Consider the following 19,545-nt stretch of genomic DNA (forward strand, 5'->3'; position numbering starts at 1 on the left):
TACAGTGGTACCTTGGGTTAAGAACTGAATTCATTTTGGAGGTCCGTTCTTAACCTGAAACTGTTCTTAACCTGAAGCACCACTTTAGCTAATGGGGCCTCCCGCTGCCGCTGTGCCGCCGGAGCACGGTTTCTGTTCTCATCCTGAAGCAAAGTTCTTAACCTAAGATACTATTTCTGGGTTAGCAGAGTCTATAACCTGAAGCGTCTGTAACCCGAGGTACCACTGTACAATTCTTGATCAGCCCCAGCCAGCATGGGCAAAACCTTTTGTTTTTCCCTCTCTGCCTCACACCCAGGACCGTCTTAAGCATATCCGGCGCCATGGTGCAAAGATCCCTCTGGCGCCCCCCCCCTTTCCCAGAGTTGTCAAACCTTTCCCCAAGCCTCTGCAGGGATCACTCTCCTCCCACTGAGGCTTGGGAGGCAAGCTGCATACCCACCAGCCATATGGTTGGCAGGGTGCAGCTGGTGGGCATTCAGGGAAAGGGGAGGCCGCCGGCAAAGCCGCACAGCTCCGCCACTTGCTGGGGTGCCCCATAGAGGCTGGCGCCATAGCACAACGCGCCACTAAGCCCAATGGGAATAACGGCTCTGCTCTCGCCTTCTTTCTCACCCCTGTCTTCTGGCACCCTGCACTTCCTCTCTGTGTCGTAATGTCCCCTCCCTCTGCTGATTTCAGGGGCCTGGATACAGTACCTCGCGGCTGGTCTGTGTCCATGTTCACAGGCAAGGCGTGGCAGGATTTGCCTGGTTGTGACTTTGTGCTGGATCTCATTGGAGAAATAGAGGAAGGCAACTGGCCCTCTGAATCCTCCCCTGACTATCCTATAACCCCAGAGTGGGATGAGAGCTATTCCTATCAGAGCTCTTCAGATAGGTGAGTGACTTCCTTCCTTGCCACTTGTCCCCAGCTACAACCTCGATCGTATTCCCATAAACCTCTGCTTCTGTGACCTTACTGGCTTTCTCCCCTGGCAGGATGCCCTTGGACATCCCCCCTGCTCCAGGCATTCGGGCACCTTCCGCCCCCCCGCCCCCCCTGCCTCCAGACTTGGACAACATCGCTCATTCAGGTGAGTCCCAATCTCAGGGCAGTGATGGTCCTAAATTCAAAGGCGGCTGGACAGTACCAAGGAGTGTGTGAACCTGTGTCTGGTTTCCAGGCTTTGAAGCAATGTGGGCTTTGTGTGTGTTCAGTGTGTGCGGGAGACTTAAAGAGAAAATGTTGAGGCTGTAGAATTCACAGCGCCACCCGCGTCCCTCGTAGAATTAGCATAGGTAAAGGTAAAGGGACCCCTGACCATTAGGTCCAGTCGTGGCCGACTCTGGGGTTACGGTCTCATCTCGCTTTATTGGCCAAGGGAGCCGGCGTACAGCTTCCAGGTCATGTGGCCAGCATGAGTAAGCCGCTTCTGGTGAACCAGAGCAGCGCATGGAAATGCCGTTTACCTTCCCACTGGAGCGGTACCTATTTATCTACTTGCACTTGACATGCTTTCAGATTGCTAGGTGGGCAGGAGCAGGGACTGAGCAAAGGGAGCTCACCCTGTTGCGGGGATTCGAACCGCTGACCTTCTGATCGGCAAGTCCTAGGCCCTGTGGTTTAACGCATAGCGCCACCCACATCCGTAGAATTAGCATGGGGAAGCACAAATGGTGCTAAAAGAGTAGGGAGGAGCTTGGTCTGATTTGTTTCCATCTCCCCACAGAGTCGAGCTACAGAGGTAGCTCCAGATCCGCTGGAGGGCTGGATCACTATGTGGACGGTCTCTTCATGCCTCTGCTGCATCATGGGGCCAGGAGTCAGACGCCAGTAAGTCTGCTCATTTCTCATCTGTTCAATTGTTTGCTGCTCCTTTTCTCGTGCACTGTCCTTCCAACATGTCTGCCTTTCCGTTTCCCGTTTCGTTTGCTAGCATTTAGATCTGTAGTGACCATTCCTGTAATTCATAGTGAATTACGACCCTGTCCTACGTTCAGTTGTCTGAACTCAAAGACCAAATGAGGCGGATAAGCTGTGTACTAATTGTTGGGCTGTCTCTTGCTTCTCTGCAGGATATGGAGAGTGGAGGGAATCTGACTGGACGCATGAAAGGAGGTGGGAAAATTGGACCCACTCACCATGGAGCCTTCTCAGGTGCGACCCAAGCAGGAAAGATCCAACATTTGTACATGATGGGGAAGGGAGTTCAGGGTTTGGTCCTTTGGGGATGATGGCCACCAGCGGCTGTTCTTTTAGCAAGCATTAAGCTGTATGTGATCTAAGATGTGTGTGGAATTATGCTTATATACCTGGCACACACTTCATGCTGTTGGGTGTGAATAATGAGATTCTATACATGCACACTTGGGACATGTATAAGCCCTAGGAAATTCTGTCAGGCCTACAGAATCAGGCAGGGACCTGCTTCCACAACATGCAATGGTTGCCATACCCAGAATGCCCAGCAGCACCCTCACTATATGGCCAACTACGCCAAGGTTATCTCAGTGCAAGTCCTAGGAGATATAATTTTTTAAGGATTTTGCTTGAATGTCATTTCCCCCAAAATAATAAGCATTTCTATGAGTCCTCCATTTTCTCCATTCCATCATATTTCTATGTGTGGTGAAATAATTGCCTTCCCTAGAGCCAAATGGTAGCAGGCTCCTACTTTGTGGTGGTGGTTGCTGACTAAAGATGAGGGAGAAATTTGGTTCCGTTCCTGTTTTAATGCAAACCTGCTTAATTCACACGTCCTGAAACAATATGAAATGACTTCCTGAAACCAAAATCTGCACTTTTCTGACTTTTGTAATGTTGTTCTCCAAACGAAACAGTGTTCAGAAATGTGTTTATTAGGGGTAAGTGTGCATTGCGTAAAAATGCACATATAAGTTAAAGTAACATACAAAAATGCATCATTTTAGGGGATATTACATGCAAAGAGGCGCCTAGGAGGAGGAGAGGTGCACACTAAAATGCTGACTTTTCATGATGACTTTAAAAAACAACAACCTGCTATGAAAATGTGATTGAAAAAAATGAGAAACCAAAAGAAGGGTGTTGCATTTTGGGCAGGAATTTAAAATTCCTCTTTGCCGCTCTCTTCCAGCCTTCCCAGCCTTCTCTAGTTATTCAAGGGGTTTGTATGTCTCTTGTGGTGGTTTGTGTGCATTGCGTGCTGTTGTTGTCCTTGGTGATGTCTGGTTGCTTGTTCTGATTTGGGAAGATACTTAGCTGGGTACCACAAGGATGGAGCCAGCAGCCTCTAGGTTTGCTCCAAAGGTATGGAGTGTGTGTGTGAAGATTAGTAGTTAATGGAAACCGGGGTGGGGGTGGGGATTTGCCCGGTGCATGTGAGCAGGACCATCAGTAAGTCTGGCTGTTTGACTCGGTGATAACTTTCACACGAGACACAGCAACCCAGTCTTTCCTTCTTCCATTAGGCTATTCGGGAATGATGAACATGCCGTCTTACCAACCTATGCCCGTCATGGGCGGAATGATGCCAGCGCTTGGTGGAATGGGAACAATGCCAGGTAAGAATAATACAGAAAATGTGGCAAGGGTCAGAACAGGTGGAAATGCAGGAGATTTTGAGGTGGGGGTGGAGAAGGCTGTCATTTATCCTTTGCACAATAGATCCCTGTGTCTCTTTTCTTACTATCCAACTGGCTTGCTAAAACAGGCTGAGAAGAAAATGTGTAAGTTTAAAAACAAGTCTTCTTGCCTCAATGTGTTACAAATGACATAAAAGCATGTGGAATGTACTCTGCAACTTGGCACTGTACTTCTGTTTCAGTCAAGCTTTAACAAATATTTTACAAGCTTTTTCGGATTCACTGAATACAGTGGTACCTCAGGTTACATACGCTTCAGGTTACAGACTCCGCTAACCCAGAAATAGTGCTTCAGGTTAAGAACTTTGCTTCAGGATGAGAACAGAAATCGTGTTCCTGCGGCGCAGCAGCAGCGGGAGGCCCCATTAGCTAAAGTGGTGTTTCAGGTTAAGAACAGATTCAGGTTAAGAACGGACCTCCGGAACGAATTAAGTACTTAACCTGAGGTACCACTGTATAGTAAATATAGTATCGGAAAGAGGAGAGTTAGTATGGAATTGTGTTGAATTTTGCCGTCCTGTCCCCTGATAATATTATCCCCATCTGGGAGGAAGAGCCTCTGGTTGCTGTGCATTCAACAGGAAGTAACCACATACTATGTGGATCTCGGACGTTAGCTTGATGAGCCTTCATAGATGTCCCTTTCTCTCACTCAGCTATGGCTATGCCTCAGCCTCAACCCATTATGCCATCAGTGGATCCAAACCAGATAGCTGCACAGCAACAAGCCTTCATCAACCAGCAGGCCATGCTCATGGTAAGTGAAAGGGTTAAGAACAATGGGCAATGAGCAAGTGAGTACAAGGAGCTTTGGAAACATAACTGTGCTGTTGCCTTTTGCCATGAATCATGTCTCACTTGCCAGTCGCCTGCTAAAATGTTTATTATGCACCACAAGTGTCCGGTTGTTAGGTTTTTAATTCTTCTTTCAAATGTTGTTTTTGTGTTCCTAACTGTTTTTAATTATTTTATGTATAAATCGCCTTGGGATGGCGGTTTAGAAGTCAGTTAATGAATTAACTGTAATAACAAACAAACATATAAGTGGTCTCAGTAGCTTCATCCCTTCTCTTTCCTCCAATATATATCTACTAGTCTCAAAATCCCCCGGGTTAAAAGCCTGAAACTGCCATGTTGATCAGGCCAAAGCTCCTGAAAAATTGGATTTCATGTTTCAGGCTCAGCAGATGACCCTTCAAGCCATGACAATCTCCCAGCAGCAGCAGCAAAAGGAGCAACAGCGCCAGCAAAAAGACAGGTCTCCTGAGCTTTCAAGGCCAAGACGAACATCACCACAGAGGAGGTCACCTGGATTTTCAAGGCGAAGTCGAGTATCAGAACAGGAGCGATCGCCTGAATCTTCAAGGCCGAGGCGAGCGTCACCACGGGAACGGTCACCAGGATCTTCAAGGCCAAGGCCTCCTCCTCCACATCTGCCAGCTCCAGCTGCTAAACCCAAGAGCCTCAAAAGCACCACCAAGCAAGATGCATCAGTGCCTGATCTACAAGAATCTCCATCTCCGCCACCAGCACCGGTACTGGGCGTCCAGCAAGTATTCCTCTGTAGAAATGCATCATAGCGTGGTTTCTGCAAAACCACAAACCTTAAAGCATTGGCCTTCCAGATGTTGCTCATTTGCAACTCCCATCACCCCCAGCAAGCAAGGCTAGTTGCCTGGGATGATGGGAGTTGTATACAGCAACATCTGGGAGTTGTAGTTCAGCAACAAAGGCTCCCCACACCTGACTCTAAAGAGAGAAAGAGCTGAACTCTGGCCATGCTACTTCATGATTTTATGCTCCCGTTGCTCAGTCCCTGCTCCTGCCAACCTAGCAGTTCGAAAGCACGTCAGTGTGCAAGTAGATAAATAGGTACCGCTCTGGCGGGAAGGTAAACGGCGTTTCCGTGCACTTCTTCACCAGAAGTGGCTTAGTCATGCTGGCCACATGACCCGGAAGATGTACCTTGGCCAATAAAGCGAGATGAGTGCCGCAACCCCAGAGTCGGCCTCGACTGGACCTAATGGTCAGGGGTCCCTTTACCTTTACTATTAGCTTGTTAGAACTCAGATCTGATTCTCACAAACAGCAGATAACATTCTAAACCTGTGTCCAAGTGGGGGCTCACATGACTGAATGCTACTCGATACAAAAAGAGGTTCCCTCTATATAGAAAAGATGCAAAGGTGAAAGCCAGAATTCTTTCCCTGACATCTAGTTTTGTTGGGGTTTTCCTTTTAAAAAAAAACTTAATTGGGGAGCATTTAGTCATGTGAGCTCCCACCTGCAGCTTGCAGCGTTAAAGCCCAGGCACGGGTTTCTTTTAAACTAGCTTTGAGTTGGGCATGAGTGAACTGCCACAAAATGCTATATATGGGGTGGGGAGATGGCTCCTTGTTTTTTCAGACATCCCTGACTAGGATCAGTCAGCGAGGCCTAACTGAGGAACATAGTGGGTTCTGTGTTCTAGATCCCCCTCCTCCACGGAAACCAGTCCTCAGACATCAGAGAGGACCCTATCTCTCGAGAGTCATTCCAGAAGAAAGTGGAGTTCTTCCAGAAAATGGGTGAGCCACATCATGCTGTTGCTCTGGGCTTCATCTGGGCGTCATTCCATTTTTACACATCAGTATATTTTTACACATCAGTATATTTTCATGCTCCACTCTAATACAAATTACTATAATTATTAACTGCTTTGTGGTACTAATTCATTCCTGAGGGAAGTGCCGGTGTTTTGTAAGAACCCAAGTGCATTCCTGGGGAATAAACAATCTTTTGAGTTCTGCCAAGGAAAAAAATAAGTATCTCTAGGTGAATGGGAGGCAAGGTGAGGAACCTCTATTGACAGGTCAGTCTTGTGCTTCCATGGTTCAGCTGTTTGGGTTGAGGATGAAAATGCAGCCTGCCCCCCCCCCCCAGTAAATCCTACTAGGAACATTTCTTCACCACCATCTTTAGCAGCCTTCCTCAACCTTGTGCCCTGTGGATATTGTCCCATCTGCCCCAGCCAGCATGGCCAAAAGTCAGGGATGATGGGAACTGTAGTCCAAAACACTTGCGAACACCAGGTTAAGGAAGGTTGATCTATATCCGTGTGTACTTTACTAAACTCTCACCTAAGGTATGACAAGTTTTATGTCCCTTCTGCTGTGCTTGTGGCACACTATCACTGCAAATAAATACAGTGGTACCTCGGGTTACAGACGCTTCAGGTTACAGACACTTCAGCTTACAGACTCCGCTAACCCAGAAATAGTACCTCGGGTTAAGAACTTTGCTTCAGGATGAGAACAGAAATCCTGCTCCGGCAGCGCAGCAGCAGCAGGAGGGCCCATTGGCTAAAGTGGTTCCTCAGGTTAAGAACAGTTTCAGGTTAAGAACGGACCTCCAGAATGAATTAAGTTATTTTGCGGCTTCCGATTGGTGGCTGGAGCTTCCTGCAGCCAATCAGAAGCCGTGCTTTGGTTTCTGAACCTTTTGGAAGTCGAATGGACTTCCAGAACGGATTCCTTTCCGACTTCCAAGGTCTGACTGTAAAAAACATTGAAGGAGGATACACAGTCAGCTTAGGGAGAAGGGGTGTTGCTGGGGAACATCCTAAGGGCCAGGCAGAGAAGCCAGGAGGGGCTCATTGAGTCCCCAGGCCTGATGTAGGCTGGTCTGCTAGTATGGGGCTGATCTACAAATTCCTTCCAACCAACAGTGGCTTGTATTTAGTATTCTAACTTGACTGATGCTGCCAGATCAGATTTAAGAAATTGTTGGTGCTTGATTACCCCTGCTTCTCCACACAGGGCAGCAAAAAAGTCATGTGAAGAAAGCACCTCCTTCTCCAAAGAGGTGGACACCTCCAAGTAAACCATCATCAGAAGACCAAGAGACTAGCCCACAACCAAATTCAGGTAAGTTCTGGTCATGAATATAGTCTTTGCACAGCCTAGCTTCAGTAATGGAGTTCTAGCTTCAGTAATGGAGACGGAATGCAACTAAATAAGGAAGTAGCAAAATACTTATGCATGAGATTGGGAAGGCGCTAAGTAGAAAGATCTGGCCGGGGTAGAGAAGTGTGTAAGGTAGAAACAAGGCGAAATCATTTTGCTTATTTAGAAAACAAGCACGCACACCTTTTCTCTTAATCCTTTGCTGCAGGTTCGCCACACTCTACACAGACAGAAAATGACCAACATTCTCAGCCAACCCAGGAAATACGGCGCATCATCAAAACTCACAAGGCTCAGCCTGTCCCACCTCCAAAACCCATCATCCCACTTAGGTGAGGAATGGACCTGAGCCTGGTCACGGAATTAGAACTCCTTTTAGATATTTGTGCCTGCAGAAGCTTCCATGGTTGCCCCCGTGCCAGTCAGAGAACATCTAAAGGTTTGGTGGGTTGCCACAATGTTGGGCTTGTCCACATGTCACATTAAAGCCATAGCTAATGCCAACCGTTGTTAACATTACCCTTCATTTATGAAGCTTGGTTAAAGAGGAAGACTACGATCGGATTAACGTTGGTTTGTTATGCCGCAGCTGAGTTTATCTGAGTTAATCTCAGCGTCACCCAGTGGCGTGCGACGAAATTTTTCGTAGGAGAACAGTTAGGGCATGGGTAGGCAAACTAAGACCAGGGGCCAGATCCAGCCCAATCGCCTTCTAAATCCAGCCCGGTCCGGGAATCAGTGTGTTTTTACATGAGTAGAATGTGTCCTTTTATTTAAAATGCATCTCTGGGTTATTTGTGGGGCCTGCCTGGTGTTTTTACACGAGTAGAATGTGTGCTTTTATTTAAAATGCGCCTCTGGGTTATTTGTGGGGCATAGAAATTCGTTCATTATTTTTTTCCCAAAATCTAGTCCGGCCCCCCACAAGGTCTGAGGGACAGTGGACCGGCCCCCTGCTGAAAAAGTTTGCTGACCCCTGAGTTAGGGCCAGAGGAGCCAGCTTGCAAGGGCGATGGGGGAGGGAATGTTGTGTGTGAGAGCATCATGCCCCCCTCCCTGTCATCGCATTGCACCTCCCTCCCTAAGCCAGGCAGAAACTTCCCAGGCTTTGGAAGGAGGCACCAGGGCATGAATACTCTAATTTACCATGAACATTTAAGAGACTAGCCTAATCCCTCAAGTACACTGACCACACACCATTGGTGCCACCTTCTCTCTGACCCCAACTTGTTATCAGAGGCCTTTGTGGCACCCTTTCCCTGGCAATCCCTCACTGTGACAGTGGCATCACTAGCCTGCTTGCTATTATTGGCTGGTTAGACAGACGCAGTGGGCCCAGCCAGGCCAATGCGGTTAGCTGCTTCGCAAACCGTGAACTTCCCAAGGGGCTGGATGTTGCCTGTGCACAAACCATCTTGTCATAGCAAGCCAACATGGGCAGAACTCTCTAGCTGTTCTTTGGCCAACATGGGAGGAACGGCAGAGTTGTCCAATTGCATTTGTAAGAGACTGTCTGAAGAAGGGTCTCTGAGGACAGGCGTTTTGTTGACTTTTACTGTTGGCCCATGCAGCTAACTCCACCAGAGCTGGTTTTAAGTTTTCCCCCTCCTATTTGACTTACAGAAACATCTCTAAACCTTTCGTGAAGAAGAATGACCCAAAGGAGGAAGCTCTGGCAAAGCTGGGGATTGTGGGACACTCTCAGGTGAGTAATAGCTTGTAACTTCCAGATGGATTCTGTTGCGACACACTTAGAAAAACCAATGTGGTCAGCGGCCAAAGTCCTGTTGGGATTCTCCAATTAGCTGTCAGGGTGGCAATAAAAATGAGAGAAATCCATATAAGCCACTACATGTTCCTTAGAGAGAAAAATTGGGATACAAATAGGACAAATAACAAACAAAATATATGTATATATACCAAGTGTGACTGGATATCAGAAGGCTCCAGACTTTTATCGATACAGACTTGCTGTACTACCATCACCCCTCTGTCTGCACCTCTGCTTTTGGAGCAGCCCCATGAGAGCCATCTGGTTGAAGCTTATTTGGGTTTTAGAAAGATGCTTGAGATTGAAATGAGGAAAGTATCACAATTTTCGTTAAGAACCATTCACCACTAACTCTGATCCCGATGTCCTTGGAAGGCAAACTGTTGTTGATTTACAATGCAATAAGCTCACTTTGGGGGTAACTTCCCTGCCACACCCAAGTCACCTGGAGTCTTGTTACTGATATGGTTACTTTAACCCTCCAGTCCAGGCCTGCTAGAGTGGGTTATCCAGAGAAGTAGCGACACGGATGCCTCTTGTCTCCTGCAGTTTACGAGATTACTGCCAGAAAGCTTTCCTAAGTGGGTTAAATTAAGCAGTTTGTTTTGCTCTTCAGCCTTCCATGTTGCTACTCTAGGACTGCAGGTGTGACCTGTGGCCATGTTTAAAACACTTCTCCTCCACCTTGCTTTTTCTTTACGCAAACAGCTGTCCTCTACATCACCAGAGGGGAGCCCCCAAGCTTCTCCTCCTCCACTGCCACCACCTGGCAAGCTGTCCAGCTCCATCAAAGAAAAGCAGCTGCCCCTCATGAACCTATTTGCTCGGCCGCCACCAACCTCCCCTCCTAACCCAGAGGTTCCTCCTCCCCCCCTTCAACCTCCACCAGCCCTTCCTTCGGACTACGCTTCAGAAGAAACTGCCATGAGAGGTATGTGGAGGAGCTTAGACTCTGCAGCCTTGACTTTGTGATTAGTGAGTTGATCTTCTCATCCCCTGTGCCTGCTGATTATCTGTGGCTCATCTTTAGGGTGCAGAGCTATGTGCTCACTATCCATTCAAAGCACATTTCCTGTCCTCAAAAGAATCCCGGGCACTGTGATTTATTATTAAGGGTTGCTGGAAATCGTAACTCCGTGAAGGTTAAACTGCAGTTCCCAAGAATTTTCTGGTGGAAGGGATGTGATTTGAATGTGTTTTAAATGTATGTACAGTGGTACCTCGGGTTACAAACACTTCGGGTTACAGACTCTGCTAACCCGGAAGTAGTACCTCAGGTTAAGAACTTTACAAGAACGGACCTCCAGAACAAGTTAAGTTCGTAACCAGAGGTACCACTGTAGTGTGTATGCACCGTGGGGCAGCCTTCCCTGTGTCTGATGGGAGTTGTAGTCAAAGCATCTGCAGGGCCACAGGTTGAGGAAGACTGGTATGGGCCACAATTCAAAGTGCTGGTCATTATCGATAAGAGGCCTGTTAGAAATAATGTCTTCTTCCACATGCCTCTGCCAAAGCCCTTCTTTTCATCGCAAAGACCGCCATTTTTATTATTGTGTGTATCATTATTCTTTATGAAAATAATATAAAAATTATTATCCGAGGCCATTGTTTGAGTCTCTCGACACCTGACGTTAGGCAGGTGGAGACCAAGGAGAGTTTTCTCAGTGCCCAACATATGAATCGTTTTCCCCTGAGAAGCTGACATGACATCTACCTTGATATCTATTTGACATCAGGCAGTGGTTCCAGCTTGGACTTCTAGCTGGTCTTAAATGTCTTCTTCAGGGTAATGCTGACTTTGCTTACTCTGTGGCTTTAGCTTCTGTGTATTGTTCTTTTATTCAGTTTCTTGTGTTCGTTTTTATTATTTTAAATCGTACACAGCCTGGAGAGCCTTGTAATGTAGGGCAGCTTAGAAATTCACCCAACCAGCAAAAACACTTCCCTTTTAGTAAGTTTTTATTTTAGAAAGATTTTTACCTATCTTATGGATACGGTAGGCTATAAATCTGAACAATTCAACAGATCTACAACAATCTTTACTGAAATCCCTAAAAGGGGAGTTAGATTAATGATGCTTTCTTATTTTGGGGAAAACATGACGGTGGATAGTGAAGATCTTGGCAGTACTACAATATATTGATTTGTAAGCCCCTTTGAGGGCCGCTTTGGTGGAAAAGTGACATATAAATGGTGAAGCAACCATAATAATAATAATAAAATCCCTTCTTCTGACATCCCTTTTGTTACACTTAGACTCAGCTCTGACAGTGGTGGAAGACAGCGGGATCAGAACCCAGCTCTTAGGACACTCTGCTAGTGTTACTTTCTCCTATGCCAACCCTACTTGGAAGCTCTTCCTGCGCAAAGAGGTATGTCAGGGTCCATTGCATCCCAGCGCTGTTTTCTGGAAGTGGGAGAACTGGCTAATCCAGCTTTGCCGAGTACATCTGCGATGGGAGCATCTTGCAAGAGCTGGGAATCCTGGTCATGTGACCTGTCACAGACACTGCTCTGCTTTGTCCTGCTTTTCAAATTGAGCTTGAACCATCTCAGTGTGTTCCCTCATTCTAGGAAGTGCAACAAAACAAGTGTTGTGGTAAAGACATGCGATGGCACGGCCTCATGGTCTCTCCCATCGTGATAAATTCAGCAGGTTTGGAGTAGGAATAATCCTGGGAATAGTAAAGGAGGAAAATAAATTCTGAATAGATGTGATGACCACAAGGCCCGGGGCAGATATAAATCCATACATTGTAATAGGGATCGATTTGGACTCTTTATGTCTTGTTTGCATGCCTTGCCCTGAGGAGGACAGGAGATGAAGAGCAAGAATGGGACTCCTCGCTCTCCTTATGCCAAGTTTGTTGGGTGGGCGAGTTGTGTAAAGAATCAGCTGTTCTTCTTTGAACTTCAGTCAAAACTGTGTCCTTAAAAAATTAACTCACACCAGTGCACTGGATCACTGGTTGGCTTGGATGGAGAGAGAAATGGTTACATGTTTTGAAGACAGCTTTGTGTTTGTTTCCCAACAGGTTTTTTACCCCAAGGAAAACTTCAGTCATCCTTATTGCTTAAATTTGTTATGTGACCAGGTGAGCAGCATCGGGGGCAGGGTGTGTGTGTGAACTCACTTTCCTTCTTCTTGGTCCATTATTATCTGCACATTTCTTTCTTTCCCCTTTTTCCTCTCCTTGGGTTTTTGTGCCTTCTTAAATCCACGCACCTGCTTTCTGCTTTGAGCTTTGAGCTTCAAAGGTCTTGGACTGACGTTTCCAGTAAGACGTATGTGAGTCTAATCAAAGACAATCTTCTTTGCTCCCTCTCAGATCATGACAGACACTTATTCGGAGTCATGCATTCGGATCTCCAAAGAGGAGAAGCGTAAGATGAAAGACCTGTTGGGTAAGCAGCCCCCTCTCCAACCACTCGACCCTAACCCATGCCCCATATGTCTTGGGGACATACAGCTTCTTCCTGGAATTAAAAAGGCTCCTTGGATGCATCTGCCACAGGCTGTGCATTAGGGATGTGTGGACTGTCATGTGCATATCCTGTCTTATAGCACACTTTGTGCTGTCTCGGTAGTTTATTAACTTATCAAACAACCACCTAAGATTCCTCTTGGTTCCACAAGTGTGATTCAACAGATGTTAGAGTTGCCTCTACATTCTTGCAGATATAGTATTATTACCTGTCCTTCACCCTAAAATCCCAGGGTGAGTTACAACCATTTAATGCAACATTTAAACAGTAAAAAAAAAAAGTTTTTACTGATTTTTCACAGATAACAGAGGTACATATAACATCTTTGTCTTCAGTTACATTAGGTGAGACATTGCTATCATAGCCATTGTGAGGTTTGGTGGCGGGGGGTGGGGAGAGGCGAGAGAAAAAGTGCGGTGGTGATTTTGCTATCAGAATATCAGATTCCTGCTTCTAGAATTTTGCTTTCCTTGCTTGAAACATTTGGGGTTTGGTTCTGCTTAACTAAGGGGGCTGACTAAAGATACGAATGAGCCAATTTCTCCAGCAGAGTTAGCACAGCTTAACTCTGTTAAGACTACTAATGACAAATTTGAACCATTTCCTGTCCCTGCTGATTAAACCTTTTCCTTTCTGCATCCTTTCCAGTGGAGTTCCAGGTGGGCATGGATGCCAGCTCCATTCTAGATGGTGGGATAAAGAAGAGGATTGTGGTAGCTGCTCGTGATAACTGGGCCAACTATTTCTCTCGCCTTTTCCCAGTTAAGGTAAGTCAGGCTAGCTGTTGCTTGAGGGACCTGGGACCTTATCTCCTGTAAGGGGGTGGGGTCTTGGGTTTTGCTTGCTAGTTGGGTGGGTGATTCGTTTATGTCCCTCACCCTTTTATTAGCTACTACTCAACATTGGTGCTGACTCTGCCTAGGTCACTACTTGGAATGTTTTAAACAGTTAAAATAATAATAATAATAATAATAATAATAATAATAATAATAATAATAATTATTAAAAAATAACAACTTTTATTTATACCCCACCCTCCCCAGCCTCAGGGCAGCTAACATCAGATATATAACATTAGTATAAAATCAAACAATAATTAAATTACCTCCTAAAAACAGGTCAAAATCAAATTAAAGTCTAATTAGATGGCTTTCCACAGGGTTAGGGTTGGGAACAGTAAGTGCTCATCGGCCCAACTGTGAAGCCACAAGCTTCAAGTTAAAGCTCATCCCATCCGTTACCTGATTGTATGGTGTCTTAGGCAAACCATGATTTCCTCAGCGTCCTATCTTCAAGCAGTTGGGGGCAAGGGTTGGCGATGGAGTAAGAAAATAGTACCTCACAGGGCTAATGTAATAAGGAAATAATTTATGTGACTATCTCAGAATGTTTGAAATGCTCTGCATATATACAAGTGGTACTATTCAAGCAGGCCTAACACATCCTCAAAGCCAAACCAAATGCATTCAGAATAATCCAATGTGTGTGTGTGAAACTTGTTGTACCTGAACAACTTAATGCAGCAGTTGGGAGGTTGCATATTTGAAAGCTGGCCAATGTGTGCATTGAGAGGGGGAGACTCCCTGCACTTAGGAAATGACCTCATTGGCAAGGAGATACTGTCGTGTTGCCCTTTCCCTGGTGAATAAGTTCTCCAGCCCAGTTTAATCAACAGCTAGTTGAGTGACAATAACTTTTCTGCTCAGCATTTCACGCTGCTCTGCTTCCTTATTGAGGAACATAGAAAGCTGCCTTAATGGTTCCTCAAACTATATCTATCTGCCTGGCCCAGTGTACTGATTAGTGCGGAGAAGGGCCTTTTCCAGCACCCACTTACAGTATCCTTTTCTTACACGGGAGCTCCTGTGGGTTGAACATGAGGCCATCTGTTTACTCCACCACTGGAATCACCAAGGCCGGCAGCTGTTAGGTGTGGAGCGTTAAGCATGATAAGTTGTCTTCTAGGCCATCCCTCCACCCACCCCAGCATGCCAATGCTATTCACACAAAGTGACGTGACCTGGTTTAAATGAGACATAGGACACCTGGAACACACCATACAGTTATATTTTCCTTATACACCTCCCCTTATGTTTAAATGAGGCTTCCCCCCTTCGCAGCGCTCTGTTTCGTTATGCTTAAGCATAATGGCTTCTCTCTCTATTCCTCCATCTCGTTTGGTCTGGCCCCCAATGGACACATCTCAGAGTTGGTTGCCCTGCAGGATTTTCTGACGCTTCTTGCTACCTCTGCACTAAAGATGCCCCTCAGGCCACCGCAAGACATTCTGTCAGTCCTTTCCTCCTCCTCCTCTTTATTCAAGGGAGAAAACGGGAGTGATGTTCAGATTCTGGGCGTTTCTCACCGGGGGCTCAGGCTGCTGAAGAGAGCAAAAGCAGCCAGCTTCAATGCTGAGCAGCTGAAAACCCTTTGCAGCTACAGGTAAGAGGCAATAAAACCCAGCTTTAAGGAGATGGTGGTGGGTTCTGGGTTCATGAGGCTGCTGAGAAGCTGCAAGAAGTTGACCCAAACCTGATCACTTTGTGGACGAATGCATAATCTAGAATAATTGAAAATATGAAACATGACTTGGCTCAGTTGCTTGATTCGTCTGGAGCTATTAACTCTGCAAACACCGATCATGGCACACTGTGGTCTGTATTGGATGAATGGGTTTGTGTGGGAGTCATGGAGGGATGATCTAAGCAAGGGAATGGGACAGGATGGCCTTTCCCTCTTCTTTTCCCGTTCTTTGCATCTTCTCTCCTTGCCCATGTCTTGGCACCTTTTCTGCTTGCTATTATATGTGCACCAACCTCAGATTTCTTTCGAGCGGCATCAAGTCAAGGAAGGTCCCAGGGGCCTTAGTGAGGTGCAGCCGCTGAAATTAGCCAGGTATAAAGGCCAGCTATATTCTCTGGGTTTTTTCAGTTATTCAGATGTGCTGTCCTTAGAGCTGATGGACCGCAATACCCTTCAGTTCTCTCTGAAGGATGAGCAGCTCATCCTTCACTCTCGAAAGTCTCGGCAGATTAAGACCATGGTGGAGCTCTTCCTGCTTGAACTGAAAAAGGTGAGAGAAAGCGCCTTTGAAACACCTTTACTCTTTGCTTAAGAAAAGTACAGGACTCACTGCCACCACCTCCAGAATAACCACACCTCCTTAATTGTGCTATTCCTTCCTCTCTCCGCTCCTCCCCACCAAAAGGACTCCAACTACGTCATAGCTTTGCGCAGCTATGTAACAGATGACAAGAGCCTCTTGAGCTTCAAGAAAGGCGACTTCATCCAACAGCTGCGCATGGAGGGACTGGAGCCAGGTGAGAGGGTCTTGCCGTGAAAGACCACGTTATTGTTCAAAGGTTCCTTCCACATTTCCAGGTCCTTAGCAACCTGCATGCCTGCTACAGACATAGTACTTGGTCAGTTAAAACATCCCAATACAAATGATTTGAGCAGGGAGTGCACTGCACTTAACCAGCTGCTCAATCTTGCTCTTAAGGATCAAGCTCCAAGGAATCCTGGCCTTCCCATTTGCAGCCAGAGTGAGCTGTGCACAGCATGGATTGGCTAATCCCTGTGAAGTCATCTCCATTCTGCTTCAAAGAAGTTTTTCATGAAATTATCGTAGGTTTGTTTGTTTTCAAAAGGAGGTTAGAAGCCAGCATTCACTTGAATGACTCTGCAGTGCTGTGCTTTAAAAAACCTAAAACTTCCCAAAAAAGGGCAGACATTCCCCTAATTTCCCCCCCTGAAAGCGCCAGACAGTGGGGGTGGGGGAAACAAGACAACTGATTGAATCCAGAGTATTGATTGTAAAAAACAGAAGAAAGGAAAAGGAAGCCAGAATTGTCCTGCTGATACAAAATTCAATTACTGGGTGCTTTTATTTTATTTTTGTTCATCTGTGTGCATCCATTCATAACAATATATCAAACATATGTGTGAAGTCCAGGGGTTCATAAGAAAATACAGGCTCGGAAGCAACTTAGCTAGAAGCTGGGTATAGAAAGGGAAGCTTCATAAGCAGCCCCGTCCCCAAATGTCCAGATGTGAATTTCAGCCTCTTTTCCCCACAGGCTGGCAGTTTGGCTCCGTCGGAGGTCGCTCTGGCCTTTTCCCTTCCAGCATGGTGCAGCCGGTGGCAGCTCCCACTTACCACAGTAACCATCCAAACCGTACAAACCGCCAGGAAGCCGCCAGGAAGAGCCTAAGGAGAGAAACACAGCTGGAGAGAAACATTAGCAAGGAGGTGAGGCTGGCCATGAGGAGGAGGTGGAGGCCTTGTCGACAAATGATTCTACATTTTCTCTCATGGGTGGGGGAAAATACTCTGACAGGGAGTAGGGCCTGTGGATTTGAGAGGTCTGTGAGGAAATACAGAGCTCCAAAAGAGTTCTGCAGTGGGAGAGAAAGGGCATTTTTTTTTTGCTATTGGAAGCATATGTAGACTGCTGTTAATTATAATTATTTGCTTATAAAAATATTTATTTATGATTTGCTTAGTTATAAAATAATTACTTCTGTACTGCTATTCATTTTTTTAAAAAATCAGAGCAGTTTTTCCAACAGTTATACATAAAACCTGAAGTGACGTTTATATGAAGGTTTTCTCTTCCTGCCCCATCAGAACTTGACCTCCAGCCTGGAGTCAGAAGTCAATAGTACAACAGCCAGCACTCCTCCTTGCAACTATACTATGGCGGAGTTTGCCGCAACACACTTCCAGGAAGCCCAGTCCGCGTGAGTAATATGCACCAGAGGTCCTTAATTATTGTGGGTGCTTCTAGATTGGTATTTGTTATGGGATGGTTGCTCCTCATTTAGGCAGCTTTTTCACACATGGTTGGCATCAAAACACTAGCCAGTACTCCCAATCCCGTTTAATATTTATTTATTTTTTTAAAAAAGATGGGATTAAAATATTTTAAATGAATAACACTCTGCTGACCCTCCCCTCTCTCTATTTCCTTTATACAAGAGGTAGGGAACCTTCTTTCCCGCGAAGGACCTTTGACCAATGGGAAAATTCAACTGGAGGTCACAGCCAATAGCAGGCGAAGCTAAAGGCAATGGTGGGTGGGCTCCCAGCTGAAAGTGGGTGGGAAGAGGGCCAATGTTGAGTAGAATTTGCAGCAAGATTGCAAGATGCTGTAGCTTTGCTCTTTCTTTCAAACTGCCACTCCATCTCTGAGGGCTGCCTGACATTAGGCTGCAGACCACAGGCTCCTTACCCCTCCAGCTTTATGCCATATTTTTGTCCCACTTCCACATAGGAAGTTGTATGCAAAAGAGTTCCCAAGGAGGGCATGTCCTTTGGCAAGGTCTTTGCCCCCACCCACCCCAAATTTCTTTGGGCGCAGATATTCTTCCTCTCCCTTCCTGCCAACCTTCTCTGTACCCACTTATTTTAGGTTACTAATATTTCAGAATATGTAGGCATGTGGAATGGTTTGAGTTTGCAGTATAGAAAGCACATCACTGCAAACTCAAACCATTCCATATGTATAGTAAGCACATAACTGGGACGCGGGTGGCGCTGTGGGCCAAACCACAGAGCCTAGGACTTGCCGATCAGAAGGTTGGCAGTTCGAATCCCCGAAACGGGGTGAGCTCCCGTTGCTTGGTCCCTGCTCCTGCCAACCTACCAGTTTGAAAGCACGTCAAAGTGCAAGTAGATAAATAGGTACCGCTCCGGCGGGAAGGTAAATGGCGTTTCCGTGCCCTTGCTCTGGTTCGTCAGAAACAGCTTAGTCCTGCTGGCCACATGACCCGGAAGCTATCTGAAGACAAGCACCAGCTCCCTCGGCCTGTAAAGCGAGATGAGCGCCGCAACCCCAGAGTCATCTGCGACTGGACCTAATGGTCAGGGGTCCCTTTACCTTTAAGCACATAACTTACGCAGGGGTTACACTCCAGAGATTGCTCCTAAAGCCAAAATCATAGAATTGTAGAGATTTTTTGCCCACAACCCTGAGATTAAGAGTCTCATGCTCCTATACCTGCGGGTGTAGGCTGGTATACAGATAATAAAATAATAATGATGCTCTGCCGAATGAGCTATACTAGGAGCAATCATGTACAGTCAAAACACATTGGGTGCTATGGTGGGTGGGATTGCCAAAGTCTCCCCCCCCCCCAGACTTCTGCCTCCTTTTAAAAAAATAAAAAATAAAAGTTTTCCAAGCACGTAAAGCTGAATGCGCACATTAAACACATGTAAGTTGCGTGGTTACTGTATTGCCCTAGGGCCTTTGAAACAAGAAATGTACTGTTTCTAGTGATAGCACACACACACAAGTGGAAAAACATTGATGAGAGTAGGAGACTCACTGGAAAAAAGAAATTTCAGAGGTAAGAATACTTCTAGAACCTTCTTTTTCACACAGATAACCCGAAGAAAGCTGAGGCTGCTCCTCTCCCTCTATATCACTACATGCTTTTTAAACCAACTTCATATCAAATTGGCAGCCGAACACTCACTTGTGTCTCTGGAGATATCCATGGAACAGCTACCATATCAGCAGTGAATATTATAACAGCCATAAATAATATCCTCTGAACACCCCTTCTGTAAGAGAGCCACTCTTACATTTGTGTTTGGGAGCTGGACTACTTGGACAAGAGTTTGGAAGATAATGACTGCATTGCCCATTTGAGAATTCATTTGCTACGCTGTCAAAATGAACAGAAAGAAGCTCCAATATGATGCTTTTCAGCTGACGGTATATAACCTCTC

General features: G+C 46.1%; 1 protein-coding gene across 5 annotated transcripts in view; it reads left to right on the top strand.

The window, feature by feature from the left end:
* Positions 1–19,545, top strand: part of LOC309520999 (unconventional myosin-XVB-like) — a 67,330-nt gene that overhangs the window by 28,531 nt on the left and 19,254 nt on the right. For all 5 annotated transcript variants that reach the window (XM_082203121.1, XM_082203120.1, XM_082203122.1 and 2 more), the window contains 21 exons: positions 682–879; positions 981–1,075; positions 1,712–1,815; positions 2,058–2,139; positions 3,432–3,524; positions 4,262–4,362; positions 4,784–5,140; positions 6,076–6,172; positions 7,403–7,510; positions 7,758–7,881; positions 9,173–9,254; positions 10,029–10,251; positions 11,577–11,692; positions 12,356–12,415; positions 12,650–12,725; positions 13,455–13,573; positions 15,130–15,248; positions 15,738–15,879; positions 16,015–16,126; positions 16,886–17,058; positions 17,437–17,549. In XM_082203121.1, the coding sequence (XP_082059247.1) occupies positions 682–879; positions 981–1,075; positions 1,712–1,815; positions 2,058–2,139; positions 3,432–3,524; positions 4,262–4,362; positions 4,784–5,140; positions 6,076–6,172; positions 7,403–7,510; positions 7,758–7,881; positions 9,173–9,254; positions 10,029–10,251; positions 11,577–11,692; positions 12,356–12,415; positions 12,650–12,725; positions 13,455–13,573; positions 15,130–15,248; positions 15,738–15,879; positions 16,015–16,126; positions 16,886–17,058; positions 17,437–17,549 (2,694 nt within the window). The remainder of the gene's footprint in view (positions 1–681; positions 880–980; positions 1,076–1,711; positions 1,816–2,057; positions 2,140–3,431; positions 3,525–4,261; positions 4,363–4,783; positions 5,141–6,075; positions 6,173–7,402; positions 7,511–7,757; positions 7,882–9,172; positions 9,255–10,028; positions 10,252–11,576; positions 11,693–12,355; positions 12,416–12,649; positions 12,726–13,454; positions 13,574–15,129; positions 15,249–15,737; positions 15,880–16,014; positions 16,127–16,885; positions 17,059–17,436; positions 17,550–19,545) is intronic.

This window comes from Podarcis vaucheri, assembly GCF_965113315.1.
Source record: "Podarcis vaucheri genome assembly, chromosome: 2".
NCBI classification, from domain to species: domain Eukaryota; kingdom Metazoa; phylum Chordata; class Lepidosauria; order Squamata; family Lacertidae; genus Podarcis; species Podarcis vaucheri.